The sequence below is a fragment of the Macrobrachium nipponense genome, chromosome 36 (assembly GCF_015104395.2).
Source record: "Macrobrachium nipponense isolate FS-2020 chromosome 36, ASM1510439v2, whole genome shotgun sequence".
Taxonomy (NCBI): domain Eukaryota; kingdom Metazoa; phylum Arthropoda; class Malacostraca; order Decapoda; family Palaemonidae; genus Macrobrachium; species Macrobrachium nipponense.
In genome coordinates, this window is record NC_087220.1 from 32,638,191 (window position 1) to 32,652,729 (window position 14,539).

General features: G+C 38.8%; 1 protein-coding gene across 1 annotated transcript in view; it reads left to right on the plus strand.

The window, feature by feature from the left end:
* LOC135203564 (transient receptor potential channel pyrexia-like) overlaps positions 1-13,423 on the plus strand; it is a 20,506-nt gene extending 7,083 nt beyond the window's left edge. Inside the window, exons 2-5 of the mRNA XM_064233306.1 lie at positions 1,686-2,244; positions 9,069-9,197; positions 9,391-10,735; positions 11,450-13,423. Coding sequence (XP_064089376.1) covers positions 1,686-2,244; positions 9,069-9,197; positions 9,391-10,735; positions 11,450-13,165 — 3,749 coding nt within the window. The 3' untranslated portion in view covers positions 13,166-13,423. The remainder of the gene's footprint in view (positions 1-1,685; positions 2,245-9,068; positions 9,198-9,390; positions 10,736-11,449) is intronic.
* The last annotated feature ends 1,116 nt before the right edge of the window (positions 13,424-14,539 follow it).

Sequence of the window (14,539 nt, forward strand, 5' to 3'; positions counted from 1 at the left end):
ATATATTGTTATAATACCTATTAATATATATATATATATACTATATATATATATATATAATATATATATATATACATTATATATATATATATATATATTTATAATATATTATATATTTATATAACCACACATATACATATACACATTTTTATGTACATACATACGATATATATATACACATACATTTATATGTATATATGAGTTTGTGTAAGCATGTATAGTAATAGTAATAATCATTGATGCCATAAATACACCACAGAGAGAGAGAGAGAGAGAGAGAGAGAGAGAGAGAGAGAGAGAGAGAGAGAGAGGCGCGCACAAAAGCACGCTTCAACCAACACCTTGTCACGTACGACGAGCCAGCTTGATTACTCCAAAGGTGCCAACGAAAATCATTCAAAGTTCTTCTCAATTTAAATCACGTCTTTAATTGGAGTGATGGGGCAGACATCAAACACTCGCTAACAAAACAAACAAACTCAGATGCTGCTTTGGCGTGTTATCTACGCGTCACCAGTGGTGTCGTTTCAGATTTTTCTTGGGGTAGGGGCAAAGGTTTAGAACTTACGGTATGGGTTGTGTGGTGAATGAAGCGATCCCTATCAGGTGGGTTGGGGAGGGCAGTGTAAGCCACCCTGAGAAACTTGTGGAAATTTGTTTGCATTCTGAAGCCATGGAGTAAATTTTACTGCTGTTATTATTATTATTATTTCAAAGGCTAGGAGGGCAAACCAAGTCCCGGGGGATGGGGGGACATCAGTTTCTAAGAGGGAGCTAGTAGTCTCCAAGCCCACTGAATGACGTCCCTGTATGCCGCAACCTACTCCGAGGTACTAGTAGTACTAAAGCTTGGGTTACACATTTGCGATTTCAGACAGCGCAAGTCGTAACGGCCGAAATTTTGGCTTGTTACGACTCCATTGCGCTCTCTTTACAACCAAGTCGCCATAAATCGGCATAAATCGTAACCATGTCGTAGAGTTTGACGACTTTGCCCGTGATGGCGACTATACAAGGAAGCCCAGCACAATCGCCGTCGTTCCACGACTACTATTAATAGTCGGCATGCCATGGCGCACCACATAATTTCATAATGGCCTCTCGAATTATGGCATTTGATTACACGAGCTGTAGCTAGCAATGGCGAGTTACGGCATCCAGTAAGACATATGCCATGTACTTGGCAACCCCACAGCATGAGCAATACGGCTGCGTAATGAGTCAGACTGCCATGTGTGTCGGCAGCCTATACAGTTCAAAGATTTTAACTAAATATCCACAGCTGCTGAAATTTTCAATTTTGAGTAAAATATATTGTGGATTCAAGACTTTCTGTACTCGTGATGTAACTTGAGAACTTCAGATATAACTAAATACGACACTGATTACATCTTAAATGGAAATTTATTTGGTAATGTGAATATTTTTTTATTTTAAACTTTTATTCTGGAAATTTACAAAGATTTTCAACATGGTTTTTCTCAATGAATTTTGGGGCATGAGGCTTAGTTATATTAGGATTAAATGCATAAACACAGCTAACTATCCATTTTTTCCACCCAAAGCCTTCACTTTAACCAAATTTTGTTTTTAGGGCACAACGAATGCTGCTTCAACTATAAATCTAAGAGTATTTAAGACACAAAATCTTGTAACGTCTCTCATCTCTCAATTTCTCGTTCCAGGAAGGCTCAGAGCCCAAGCGCAATTCCTACCGCCGGATGTTCGACACGTGTCCCGCTCCTGCCACGACCTGCCTGGAACGCTCGTCTATTCCCGTTCCTCAGGCAACGTCCCTTCCATGTTCTCCAGGCTTGACCCAGAACAGGGTCGCAATAATAACCGCGCCCATCTCCCAGCGCCCCTGGTCAGCATGGGATACGACCCTGGACCAGCGAAAGGGGGCCTGAATATCGCAAGGAAACCCGTCACAGCGACGCTGTCGGCGCCTAGGCAAGTGTTTCCAGGTTTCCAGCACCACCAGCCCAGACACTCCAGCCCTCTGTCCAGGGCAGGAGCAGCCGCGCAGGTGTTGAGGAAGAATGCCATCACGAATGGCGGATGCTTGGAGAACAGGCACACTACCCTGGGGACCCACCTGTCCTGGTCGCCGACCAGGCTGAGCCAGCAGCCACAGGCGCCGCCCTACAGGGCGAGAGTCATGAGCGACTCCCAGGGTGGGCAGAACAAGAGGCTTTCCAGAAGTGTCCGGATCAAGAACTGGATTCAAAAGAAGCAAAACAGGTAAGATATAATAATAAAAATTATAAAAATGACCAGACAGTAAAAAGCATAATTTGAATATGGACTTAAGGCCAAAGGCCACAAGCACTGGGACCTATGAGGCCATTCAGCGCTGAAACGGAAACTGACAGTAAAAGGGGTTGATATATAAGTGTAACAGGAGGAAGACCTCAAAGCAGTTGCTCTACGAAGCAACTGTTAGGAGAGGGTTGAGGAGAGAAGTAAGATGGAAGACAGCGAATATGAAAGGAAGTACAGCAAAACAAACGAAAGGGGTTGAAGCTATAGGGGCCCAAGGCACGCTCCAAAGAACATTAACGAATGCCTACAGTGCACCGCATGAGGTACACTGACGGCACTTCAATCGCCCCACCCCCCCGCTACGGAAGTAAAGCATTATACTCCAAGATTTGAGAAATAAATTGCTTTACAAATAGATACAGCAGTACTATGTCATCTCTATGAATACGTCAAGTGTCTAAAAGAAAAAAAAAAAAATATGCGATATTAGATAAAGGACTCCAAAATTACAGCTTAAAATTGAATTTTTATTTTTATTTTATTTTTTAAGTCCTGTCTGGTGAACTGTTTTAAAAGCGATAGTTGTTGGTTCTACCCTGTGGTATGTTATAAAATGTTTTTAAAAATATTACATTTGTTCTTTGTAACGTAGGTCATGTCACAACTGATTAACGAACCTAAATCCAGGCTAAAAAAAAAAAAGAGAAAAAAAAAGTCACTGGAGTAAAAATCACAATAAACTTTATTAGATATGAACCCGTAACGGTTTTTAATAAAAAATGTGTCCACCTTTGCGGTGTGTTTAATACAAGCCCTTGATGGGGATGACCGTAAAAACTTAAAACAAAAGACTAAATATCATCAAGATAATGACCTTCAACCAAGATATATTGTGAATTTTTCCCGTTTTCCCTTCGAAATTGTGACTTTATTTTTCTATGATTTTTTTATACTGTGACTATTAACCTGTAGTACCTCACTAAAAATAGACGTATGAGGTCATTCGGAGCTAAAAGGGAGATTGACAGTTTAAAACGGTTTGAAAGGCGTAACAGGAGGAAAAGCATCGCATATACACCATGAAACAATTATTAAAGAGGGTGGAAAGTCATAAAAAATACGAGAATATGAACGGAGGTACAGCAAAAGAAATGAAAGAGGTTACAGGCAGCTCGGGGCCGAAGGGACGCTGAAAAGACGACTTAAGTTATGCCTACGGTGCACTACGCGAGGTGCACTGACGGCACTTAACCACAACCCCGACCCTTAAACGTGATTCACTAAGATAAAGCAGGAATTGGATCATTAAAAACAAACGGGGAAAAAAATCACGTGTAATGTCACAGTACCAGAAATAGCGAAAAGAGAAAGAAAATCAAAATGGTATAGTACTAGAGGTTGGAGTGTGTAGTACTCAAATGGTTCGTCTTATTTCGTTGAAAACCAATGACCCTCATGGGTAGTAATGGTGGTGGTAGTTAGAGGAAGAAGAAATCGAACGGTTTAGAGCAGTTTAATGGAAACCAGGAGTCTTTTTCATAAGTGTAGCAACAGCTTTTAACATCGGCCTATGATTGGTGGATCGTATACCATTCCAATGACTCCTATCAACCTAGATAATAACCCCCCCCAAAAAGGGTTTTAACACGGTATATGTATCCAACTTTGCGGCGTGTTTGGTACAGCCCCGTTGGGAATGACCGTAATAACAAACAAATGACTGTAAATATAACGAAAGACAGTGACCCCCAAGAAATTAGTCCTAAACATCAGCTCCCAAAAAACCACTGTGGTCACTATCTAGGAAAAATTCCATGAGCCTTTCCATAAACTTAATTATTGTTATTATTATTGTTATGAACATATACAAATGAACAACTCAACTACTACTTCGAGTCGACCAGCGCATACAGGAATAGGTTTCGCGGGCTTTTTCGTCCAATAGAACTCTCATTGATTTGAAGAATGCTCTAATCCAATAGTGGATTTGATGTTATTTTATTTATTCTTGGAGATTCATTATTCGATAGTCATTTATTATGGAATTGTTCACGATGCTGAACAATCAACAATCTCTCCCTGAAAAGGAATGACTGGTTCTAGTCATTAAATTCAACGTTTATACCATGGCAACATTCCACGAAATAAGACGTGTACTGAAAAATATGGGAAAAAAGAGAGAGAAAGGAGGCAATAAAGAGTACATTTACATATATAACAAAGTATAAATCAAAAGAGGATATATATATATATATATATATATATATATATATATATATATATATATATATGTAAGCGAATACCACGAGGAAAATGATAGTCAGAAATCCAAGCGCTTTCGTCTTGACTAAGATATTGTCAAGGAGCGAATGAAATACAATTGTAGAGAAAGGTCTCAGGTACACAACAAGATCAAGAGTCAAAAGGGTAAAAATTAAAAGATAATCCAGGATTATCGGATATCACACGGTCACAAACCTAAATAGATTTGACCCTAACCGAAATTACAAAGTATCTTTAGTCCAAAACATGTAAAAACTGAATATATTAATTTTGTTGCTTATATTTATCTACAACTTTTTCATTATGAAAGCATCAAGGTTAAATAAACCAAGGACTTAAATTTAGAACATTTCTATTATTTGACTTGATGAAACAAGATTCAATGATATTCCTTTCAACATGGGATTAAGGCTCTGCTTTGACTCCTATTAACTGGAGTCAAGCAAGAGCCTTAATCCCCATGTAATGGCACAGTTAAAAGGAATATCATTGAATCTTGTTTCATCAGGTCAAATAATAGAAATGTTCTAAATTTAAGTCTTGGTTTATTTAAACTTGATGCTTTCATAATGAAAAAAGTTGTAGATAAATATAAGCAACAAAATTAATATATTCAGTTTTTACATGTTTTGGACTAAAGATACTTTGTAATTTCGGTTATAGGGTCAAATCTGTTTAGGTTTGTGACCGTATATCCAATAATCCTGGGTTATCTCTTTAATTTTTTACCCTTTTGACAATTAACCATCTGGTATTCTTGATCTTGTTGTGTACCTGAGACCTTTCTCTCCAATTGTATTTCATTAGCTCCTTGACAATGTTTTAGTAGAGACAAAAGCGCTTGGATTTCTGACTATCATTTTCCTGTGATATTCGCTCATTTAATGAAGTCACGTGCATCTATTGTGATTTTTTAATTATATATATATATATATATATATATATATATATATATATATTATATATATATATATATATATATATATATATATATATATATATATATATATATATATATATATATATATATACATACATTTTACAAAGGCAAAATCCTCGTCAGAAAAATAAAGCAAGTGTTCTCAAAGACTCCCCCCCCCCCCCCCCGCCTTTTTGGGATTAACAGGAGGAAATGTTATCTCGCATTAACCACAAAATATTATTATCTCTTAACCCGAAGCGTCGGTTGCATAACAAACGCATTCTTCAGTTTTCCCCGTCTCTGTCTGTCCGTCTGTTTGTACGAGGCCGCCGTTTTCATCTCTTGTCCGGTGCTGCCGCCTGCTGGTCAAACGAGTAACTATCGCGCGTTTACCGGAGCCTAAATAATATATATTTGTATTTTCCAGGCTCTTTATTTAAACCTCCCCGAAAGACAAAATAACAAATCAGAACGTCGTGCAATATATCAAGATACTTTCCCTACGGAAATATCATCATACACGCATTTAAGAGGGTGGACATATTGCAATTATATCGTATATGCTGCTCGTAGAATCTTTAATCCTCCCGAGCGTAAATTAACATTAAACCAAAGACCATGGAACCAGTAGCGTAGCTCAGGGGGTGGGGGGAGGGGGAGGGGCACGTACCCTCCTATAATGATCTGTTACTAAGTGACAGATATAGGGAAAAAAACTTTAAAAATAAAAGATAAACCAACCATCGGTCACAAAATATTAACCTTAGCGAAACCATATTGAGAGAGAGAGAGAGAGAGAGAGAGAGAGAGAGAGAGAGAGAGAGAGAGAGAGAGAGAGAGAGAGAGAGATGGCAATGGCAAACTTATTTAAGGGAAAATATATAGTACTGAATGTGGAATGGGTTTAGTAAATAAAAAAAAAAGTGAAGGGTCGCATAACGTAACATTTGATCACAGTAGTACTATCAATAATTATATAATCCATTACTCAAGAAAACAAACTTTGATATTGCTTTTAGACATATACACGCCTTCCTCTCTCTCTCTCAATGTATGTTATGGTAAACAGGTATAATTCAACAGCTAGTTCGTCTGTGGCTATACTGAGGTCAAGCCACCATAGATTCTTTAGGAAGTTTTGAATAACCGAACGATCATGGCTGGGAGCCAATAGTCAATACATAAAGGCTACTAATTTTCTTTCCAGACATATAAATAGAGAGTGTTTGCTGTTTCCTGTTTAAATTCCTCTTGTTTGCTGTGATCAGATACTAAAGCATTTTTTGCATGATGAATAAGAGGGCACAATACAAAGAAAATCAAATACGGTATTTTTTTTTTTTTACCATTGTCCTGCTAAAAAAAATATGCGTGGTTATCAAATGCCTGTACGTATATTGACATATGAAAGTAATCGGATATTTATCTTAGAACTTCATGGAAAATAGCAAAAACTATTACCATTATTATTCCATCAGATGAGGTACTCAATACTGGTTATTGGATGTCAACAATATATTTTTCATGTGCATCAAAATGCCTCTAAAATTGTTAAAAAACAAAAAATTCTCCCAGGGCTCAACTCATCCCAAACCCCCAGCAGCTAGGAAAACCAAGGCTAGGAATTTGTATCAGTCTCCCATTTCACAGTTCACTCACTCACTTGAATTTAACATAGAATTAAGGGCCAAAGGCCAAGCATTGGGACCTATGAGGTCATTTGCCGCTGAAATGTTAATAGACAGTATAACATTTGAAAGATTTAACAGGAGGAAAACCTCAAAGCAGTTGCACTACTTATGGTACCTTTTCTTACTCTATCCTACCATCTGGATCTAAAAATTCTTCTTAAAGCTTCATTTTCAAAAACAACAAAGTTACTCGGATATAGTTTCATTGCCATACCATGACTCATGACTGTATACCAATCCAGTTCATACAGGACAAACATAGTATAACCTTTTTTTTTAAAGCAATTGCCCTATACGTACTATACTATACTATAGTAATGTATTTGATTTCCAAACCTCATTCAACCAGACAACAGTTTGGTTTGCCATTTTCAGTCTTTCAATAAATTCCAACTCAAGAAAACCTGTACTGAATTTTACTGGCTCATAATATTTGAGAGATAACTTCATTGGCACTTCCTCCATCAAGTGTCATTCAGTTCCTCTGAGCATACTCTGCCAATATTTCTGTTTTCACTGAAAGGTGACATAACTTTTCCCTGAAGCACTCTCTGTTTACGTTCTGGAAATTCACTGAACATAATGCAATGCCTTCCTTCATCAGGGACAGGGTTGGGGATTATAAATTCCCTATACAATTACACTAAATCTCAAGTCCCATCACATGTATTTGATCTCTGTAAATTTTGCCTTTTCTAAAACTATACTCGGTTTTTTTTCCATCTGTCCAGCCGCCTGTGGTGTTTGTGTATGGTAACACAGCGTCCGGGGCTTTAGATAGTCACATTCAGCTTACATTCAACAATAATAACAATACCCTATTTCGAATATTAACGGTGTAATTCGCATACAGTAAATTATTAAAACGCTTTTCAGTTGCAAATGTACACCCAAATATCCTTTTATTTACCTAAAATTTACACATAGCGTAACTATTTAAAGCCAGGGAAGCAGTGTTACCATGTGAAAACACCACAGGCCGATGGACAGATGAAAAAAAAACAGAGTATAGTTTACTCATCCTTAAGCCTATTATTAATTTTTTTCTTTAGCCTAACCAGAATGAGAATACCAAATGAACCTTTTTCATCCCCACAAATGTGTGTACAATGTCTCAATCATCAGGCTTTGCTTCCCCTTCCAATTCTGCAAAATGGCAGCAGTGTTTCCATCACAGCTCAGTCCTTTACATCTCCAAAGTTCCATGATCAATTATTCCCCATTTTAAAACAGTATATTAATTCATTACATTTTGGACTTGAACATCTGGTAGATCAACCAGCTTCTCATGCTCACCAACCCACTCTAATCCCCTTTTATTTTTTATTCAAGACTTCACAAAAATGTTCCACCCACTGTTGCCTTCTAATTCTTAAGGTGTTAATACTGACCAACAACCCACATCACAAATCTTTCCTTTCATACATTTGACTAGAATTTCATATCACTCTTTTTAATTCTATACTCAACCTAAGAAATCCACATCACCCTTCTTTCCTTGTGCGATAAAACCTATAAATTTTGAATTGCACGCTTTTACATTTTAGTTTCCCATTAAATTTTCTCCTTTTTTACAAAAGGCCTAGGAATTTCTTATCACTAGTCTTTCCTTTATGCACCTATGCACTAGATTTCTAAACTGCACTTCCCTTCCCTTACTCAAAGTTTTATACCTGACATCTGAATCTACAATATGATTCTTTACTTATACAGCAAAGCCCAAGACTTTCCTTTTATACCCTGCTCATTATACTCAAGTCAACACACAAAATTAAAATATTGCAGTACCAAAATTGTTTTATTCCTTTGCCCATTACCTGACAAAAACTTTATTCCTCTTACTTCCCAAAAGGCATTTGAGCTAAAGGATCGATACATCCAATGATTTGTTTTCTCTCTCCCCACAGTGGTTCCCTAGATGACACACAGAATACCTTCTACTCCGTGGACGAGGCTGATGACGAAGGGCGACCACGTTCCAACTATCACCTGCATGACATTCATGAAGAAACTGAGAGACCTCTGAAAAGAACAGGGTAATCTACTGGTTCCAGCACTACTGAGTTTCCATACTTGACAAAATCCTGTCGTCCGAACACTTATATGATGAAAAATCTTACTTATTCTAATACCTTACATTCTAATACACATATACCTTAAGTGTTTTTACTATATAATAGCTGTGAAGACATCCATACTCAACCATTACATTAATTTTCTTCACTGTAGGAAAAGGACTACTCGACGGATAAGCAAGGTTTCTAGGCGGAAACGGGAATGGCGTACAGATATGGATCACGATATCAGCCCGGAGTCAGAAGCCTGCGAAAATGACATTGAAGAAGCGTCAAACTTTGAGAAACGTCTGCTGGAAGTCAGCTCTGGATGGAACCCACAAGAAGTACGGGAGCAGCGAATCAATGCCTTGAGGTCCTTCCTCTCAACCAAACAGCAACCACTTACAGTACTGAACCTCCTGGAGGCTGGCAAGATTGCAGAGGCTGTGGCGATGGCGAGAGAGAGTAACATGAGGTTTAAACTTGACATATGTTTGCTATGGGCATGTCTCCAGGGTGCAGCTGACCTTGTTCAATCTCTGCTTGAAGCAGGAGCCAGTGCTGATGCCAAGGACAGTGCAGGTTTCAGTGCAATGCATCTAGCAGCTGAGAGCGGCTCTGACGAAGTGATCAAGGTATTAGTTCAAGGTGGTGCAAAAGTTGGGACTTCTGCAGAATGGGATTATAACCACGAATTTACACCTCTCATGCTTGCAGCTCGGAGTGGATGTATCAATGGTCTTAAAGACCTGATATCTGCAGGAGCAGATGTCAATGCCGGTCTAAATTCCGATAAAGAAACGCCACTGCATCATGCAGTACATTCAGCAGTGCCGGAATGTGTGCAAATCTTGCTGAAAGCCGGAGCAAATCCTAACCCAACTATCATGTTCAGTGAAACTCCTCTACACATTGCTGTATATGAGGGATTGTCAGATATTGTAGACATACTACTTAATGCTGGGGCAGATGTCCGATCATCCCGTGGCGCATCGAAAATGACAGCACTTCATATTGCTGCTTATGAGGGCTACAGCAGCATTGCTCATCAACTATTAAAAGCTGGCGCAGACCCTAACCAAGAGAATCTTAAACAGCAAACGCCACTCCACTTGGCAGCAAAAGCTCAAAGTTATGACAGCGTCCAAGTCCTACTGAGCTTTGGAGCCAACCCCAACGCTCGCGATCGTGACCGCAAGACACCATTACATAGTGGCATCTTCAAAGGGTCTAGGTCACACGAGTGCCTCAGACTCCTACTGGAAGCTGGGGCAGATACTAATGCAGCTGATCTCTCAGGATATACACCTCTACACATGGCTGCTGTACATGACTCAACCTACTGTGTCCTTCTCTTCCTGGATCATGGTGGAGATGTTACGGCCTGCACACAAGGAGGTGTATCTGCCCTGAACCTAATATTACGTCGCACGCCAACAGTCTTGGCTCACATCCAAGAAAATCTTGATGCTGCCATTGGTTTTTCAGATCATGACCATCACGACCGAGAATCACAGGTATGAGAGAGAGTGAGTGAGTGAGAATCCCCATCCAATTAACCTTCTCTTGGACTTAAAACTTTAATAAAACTTTCCATTTACTTTAGAGTAATTTAGGACTGCAACCAGTGAACAATCAAAGCTTAACCCAACCTGAACTTTAAATTTTTAAACTCATTTAATAGAGAAAATTTAGAGACAATAAATTACAAATGCATTTACTATGAAATATATACTTACTCCAACAGACATATAAAGCAATCTTGAAGAGAGATACTAATTCCCTAATTAAAAAAATCCACATATCCCAAGATCTTTCCAAGTTCTAATGAGAATAACACATTAGATTTTTCAAATGAAATCTTAATATGTTGTTTTCTATCTTTTATACATTATGCATCTAAATTTAATGGATAGAGATGGACAGCAGCAGACTTTTGGGTTAATATAGATTAAAAGCCCTTGGTGCAAAAATTTAAGTACAATGCCATACTACAAAATAGAGAACAGTACAGTGACAAATCTGACCAATTCTGCTAGGAATAACTAGCATTTTAAAAATACCTTTTTAATGTAAAGGACATTATCATTATGTACTAGTTTATTACCCTCCACACTAAAGAACCTATTTAACTAGTTTATTTTACTCTAATTTTTTCCTAGCAATCCACTGCATATCATTGCAACATAAACTGCTCCTTCAGAACTTGTATAATTCTCAATCATTTTCAGGTACAAATGAACTTCAGAGTCCTCATACCCGGCGAAGGATATGGCTTGGAGTGTCGAATGTTGTCCTGCTTCATCAAGGAGGGTCAAAAGGCTCTGCTGAAGCACCCTCTGTGTGAAACACTTTTGTTCCTAAAGTGGTTAAAAGTCCGTAACTTTTTCATATTCAATCTCATCTTCTACGCACTCATGGTCGCCATGTTAACAGTCTATATCATGGTGGTATTCCCCGCAGCCTCTTGTTTTCATTTGAACTCCACCACTCAGGAAACCATCTTTGCACCTTTCCACTTTTCACCACCTTCTCCGACAGAACACCAGGAATCACCTCTGACACCAACGTTACCAGACATCGATGCAACTTCTCCAGACCCTACAGCGTACAATAGCACACCTTCCAGCAACTACCAAACCACAACAAATATGATGTCACGAGAGAACACCCTGAAAAGAGAAGCGTGCGGAATGAAATACGAAATGCTGCTGGCTTCCCTTCTTTATGTAATCTGGGCATTCATCTCATTGCTTGCCATCAAGGAACTCTTCCAGATAATAGACACCCCAAGAACCTATTTTTCGTCGTGGGAAAACTTGTTAGAGTGGCCAATCATCACATTCACGATGCTAATAACCATCACGTCGTATGTGAAACAAGACACTGAACCTTGGGAGCATCACCTTGCAGCAGTTGTCATTTTAATCACCTGGGTCAAGCTGCTCTTGCTTATTGGTAGATTTCCTGTGTTTGGGTTATACGTGCTGATGTTCACACAAGTCACAAAGAACTTTGGGAAATTCCTTTTTGCTTATTTAAGTTTAATAAATGCCTTCTCTTTAAGTTTTGGAGTATTGTTCCCTAATCATGAACCTTTCAAAGTATACATGCTACGCTTAGTTAAGACAATAGTCATGATGACGGGGGAAATTGAATATGATGAGTGGTTCTTTAATGAAGATAAGACAATCATGTACCCTATAACTTCGCATATTATTTTCTCCATCTTCCTCATTTTTGTCACGATCATCCTCATGAATCTCCTTGTTGGTCTGGCAGTTTCTGACATTCAGGGTCTTCAAAAATCAGCAGGGCTTGATCGGCTGGTCCGTGAGACACAGCAGATATCACACTTTGAAGCCATAATGTTTAGCAAATGGCTCCCACTTGTCATACCAAACAGTATACTCAGTCTGCTTTACAAAGGAATATTAATCTGCCCATCTCTGTATGGCTATACACTTGTACTAACACCTCAGACGCTCATGGACACAGGACTCCCTCCAGAACTTGTGGAGGTCATTCTCAGAACAGCACGTGCTAGAGACCATGTAAACAGGAGGAGGCACGCATTCGCCAACTTCCGGTCCTTGAGCAAAACAGCCCAATACTCGGGGGATGATGGTGATGTTCAGAAAAGCATTGATGCCCTCCGGTTTGGCTTGGATCTGCTTGTCTGGGATGCTGACGAACGGCGTGACGATGGCATATTCCTCAAGAAGGCTCTGAATAACCTGGCAGAGGACATCGCAAACATCAACACACAGGTCCACACTCTGATGTCCAGTGGTGCTTGCCACAAGTGTAATCAAGAAATGGAGGCTGAAAAAGAGGATGAAAACAGGAGAAGCCAGTACACATCCTGTGAAACCCCAGAGGGGAAAGACACGAGTGGCTCTGAAACACCAACCATAAGTCCAGAGTCCTCAGGCTCCTCTATTTAATTGTAATTACAAAAATAATCAATATATACTTGCTTCTGCAACACTAAACTGCCCATTATGTTTACATTAAGATGGCTTTGTTGTTACAGAATTCATCGGTTGTAAAACTGATTTCATGTTCCTAATATGTATTTAGTATTCACCAAGGATGCCTTGATATATAGGATACTCAAAATATGTGATTATATATAAGGAATTTAGCTATAAGCCACTTGTGTATATCAAAACTGTGGAATCAAATTATAAACCTTAACATTTTATGAGTACAATCTATTTTCCTCATCTGATAATTAAACAAGTCTTTCAAGAAATGTCATGAGAGCAAATAGTTACTTTTATAAAGAAAAGTATAAATATCCCTTGAATCATCAAAACGTGCTACCTATTGTCTACTTTTCATGACACACTGTAAACTTTACTAAAGGTTCTCAGTGTGTCCCTTTACAATCGGCTACGTTTCTTTCTTCCTCTTACTTTTCAACCTTCATTTTGGTCTCTTTCAGTCCAGCTGTCCAACTCCTTTAACTCTAATTAGTACATTATTCTGACTTTTAACCTTCGGTATTCAGTGTGGGTATACATTTAACACCGATGGCTCGGCTGAATTTATCCCAACAAAAGTCATTTACTCTCGGAGCAGTTCCCTTAACATCGGAATCAAAAGAACGAATTAATAGAACAGAATATTGAAATTAGGGCAAATGTAAAGTCCTGGGACCTATGAGGTCATTCAGTGGTGAAACGGAAACTGACAGGAGGAAAACCTTGCAGTTGCAAAGTGAATCAATTGTTAGAAGGTGGAAAGTAAGGCGGAAGAAAGAGAATATGAACGGAGGCGCAGTTAAAGGAATGGAAGGGGTTGCAGCTAAGGGCCAGAGGCACTCTGCAAAGAACCTTGAGTAAAATGCATACAGTGCACTGCATGAGTTGCACTGATGTTGCTACCCCACTATGGGGCGAAAGAATGAGGACCTTTAGCTAACTAGTGCCTGTTTGAAACAGAACCTTGGTAAGAGTTTAAGTATATGTAAGGTATTTAACAGGGCATGATTCAAAAGATAATGACAAAAGTCAGACTCAAAACTCAAAGAGAGAAAGTTCACCGAAACTTGGCGCCATAAAACACTGAGTTTCGGTTATCAGCAAAACCTGTCGAGAACGGAACCCACGCTGATAACCGAGGACTGCCTGTACCACATCAGTAAAGTAAATGCAAACTAACATAGGCCTAAGTTAGCCTAGCTTAAACTGGGCTAACTTCAGGCTATGTGAGAAGCTTAGGACTTAACTTAGTAGTCAACTGGGAAGACTTTATTCATAAATATGATGAAAATCCATATATCAAATCAATAATTATTCTTCATGAAAAGAGAT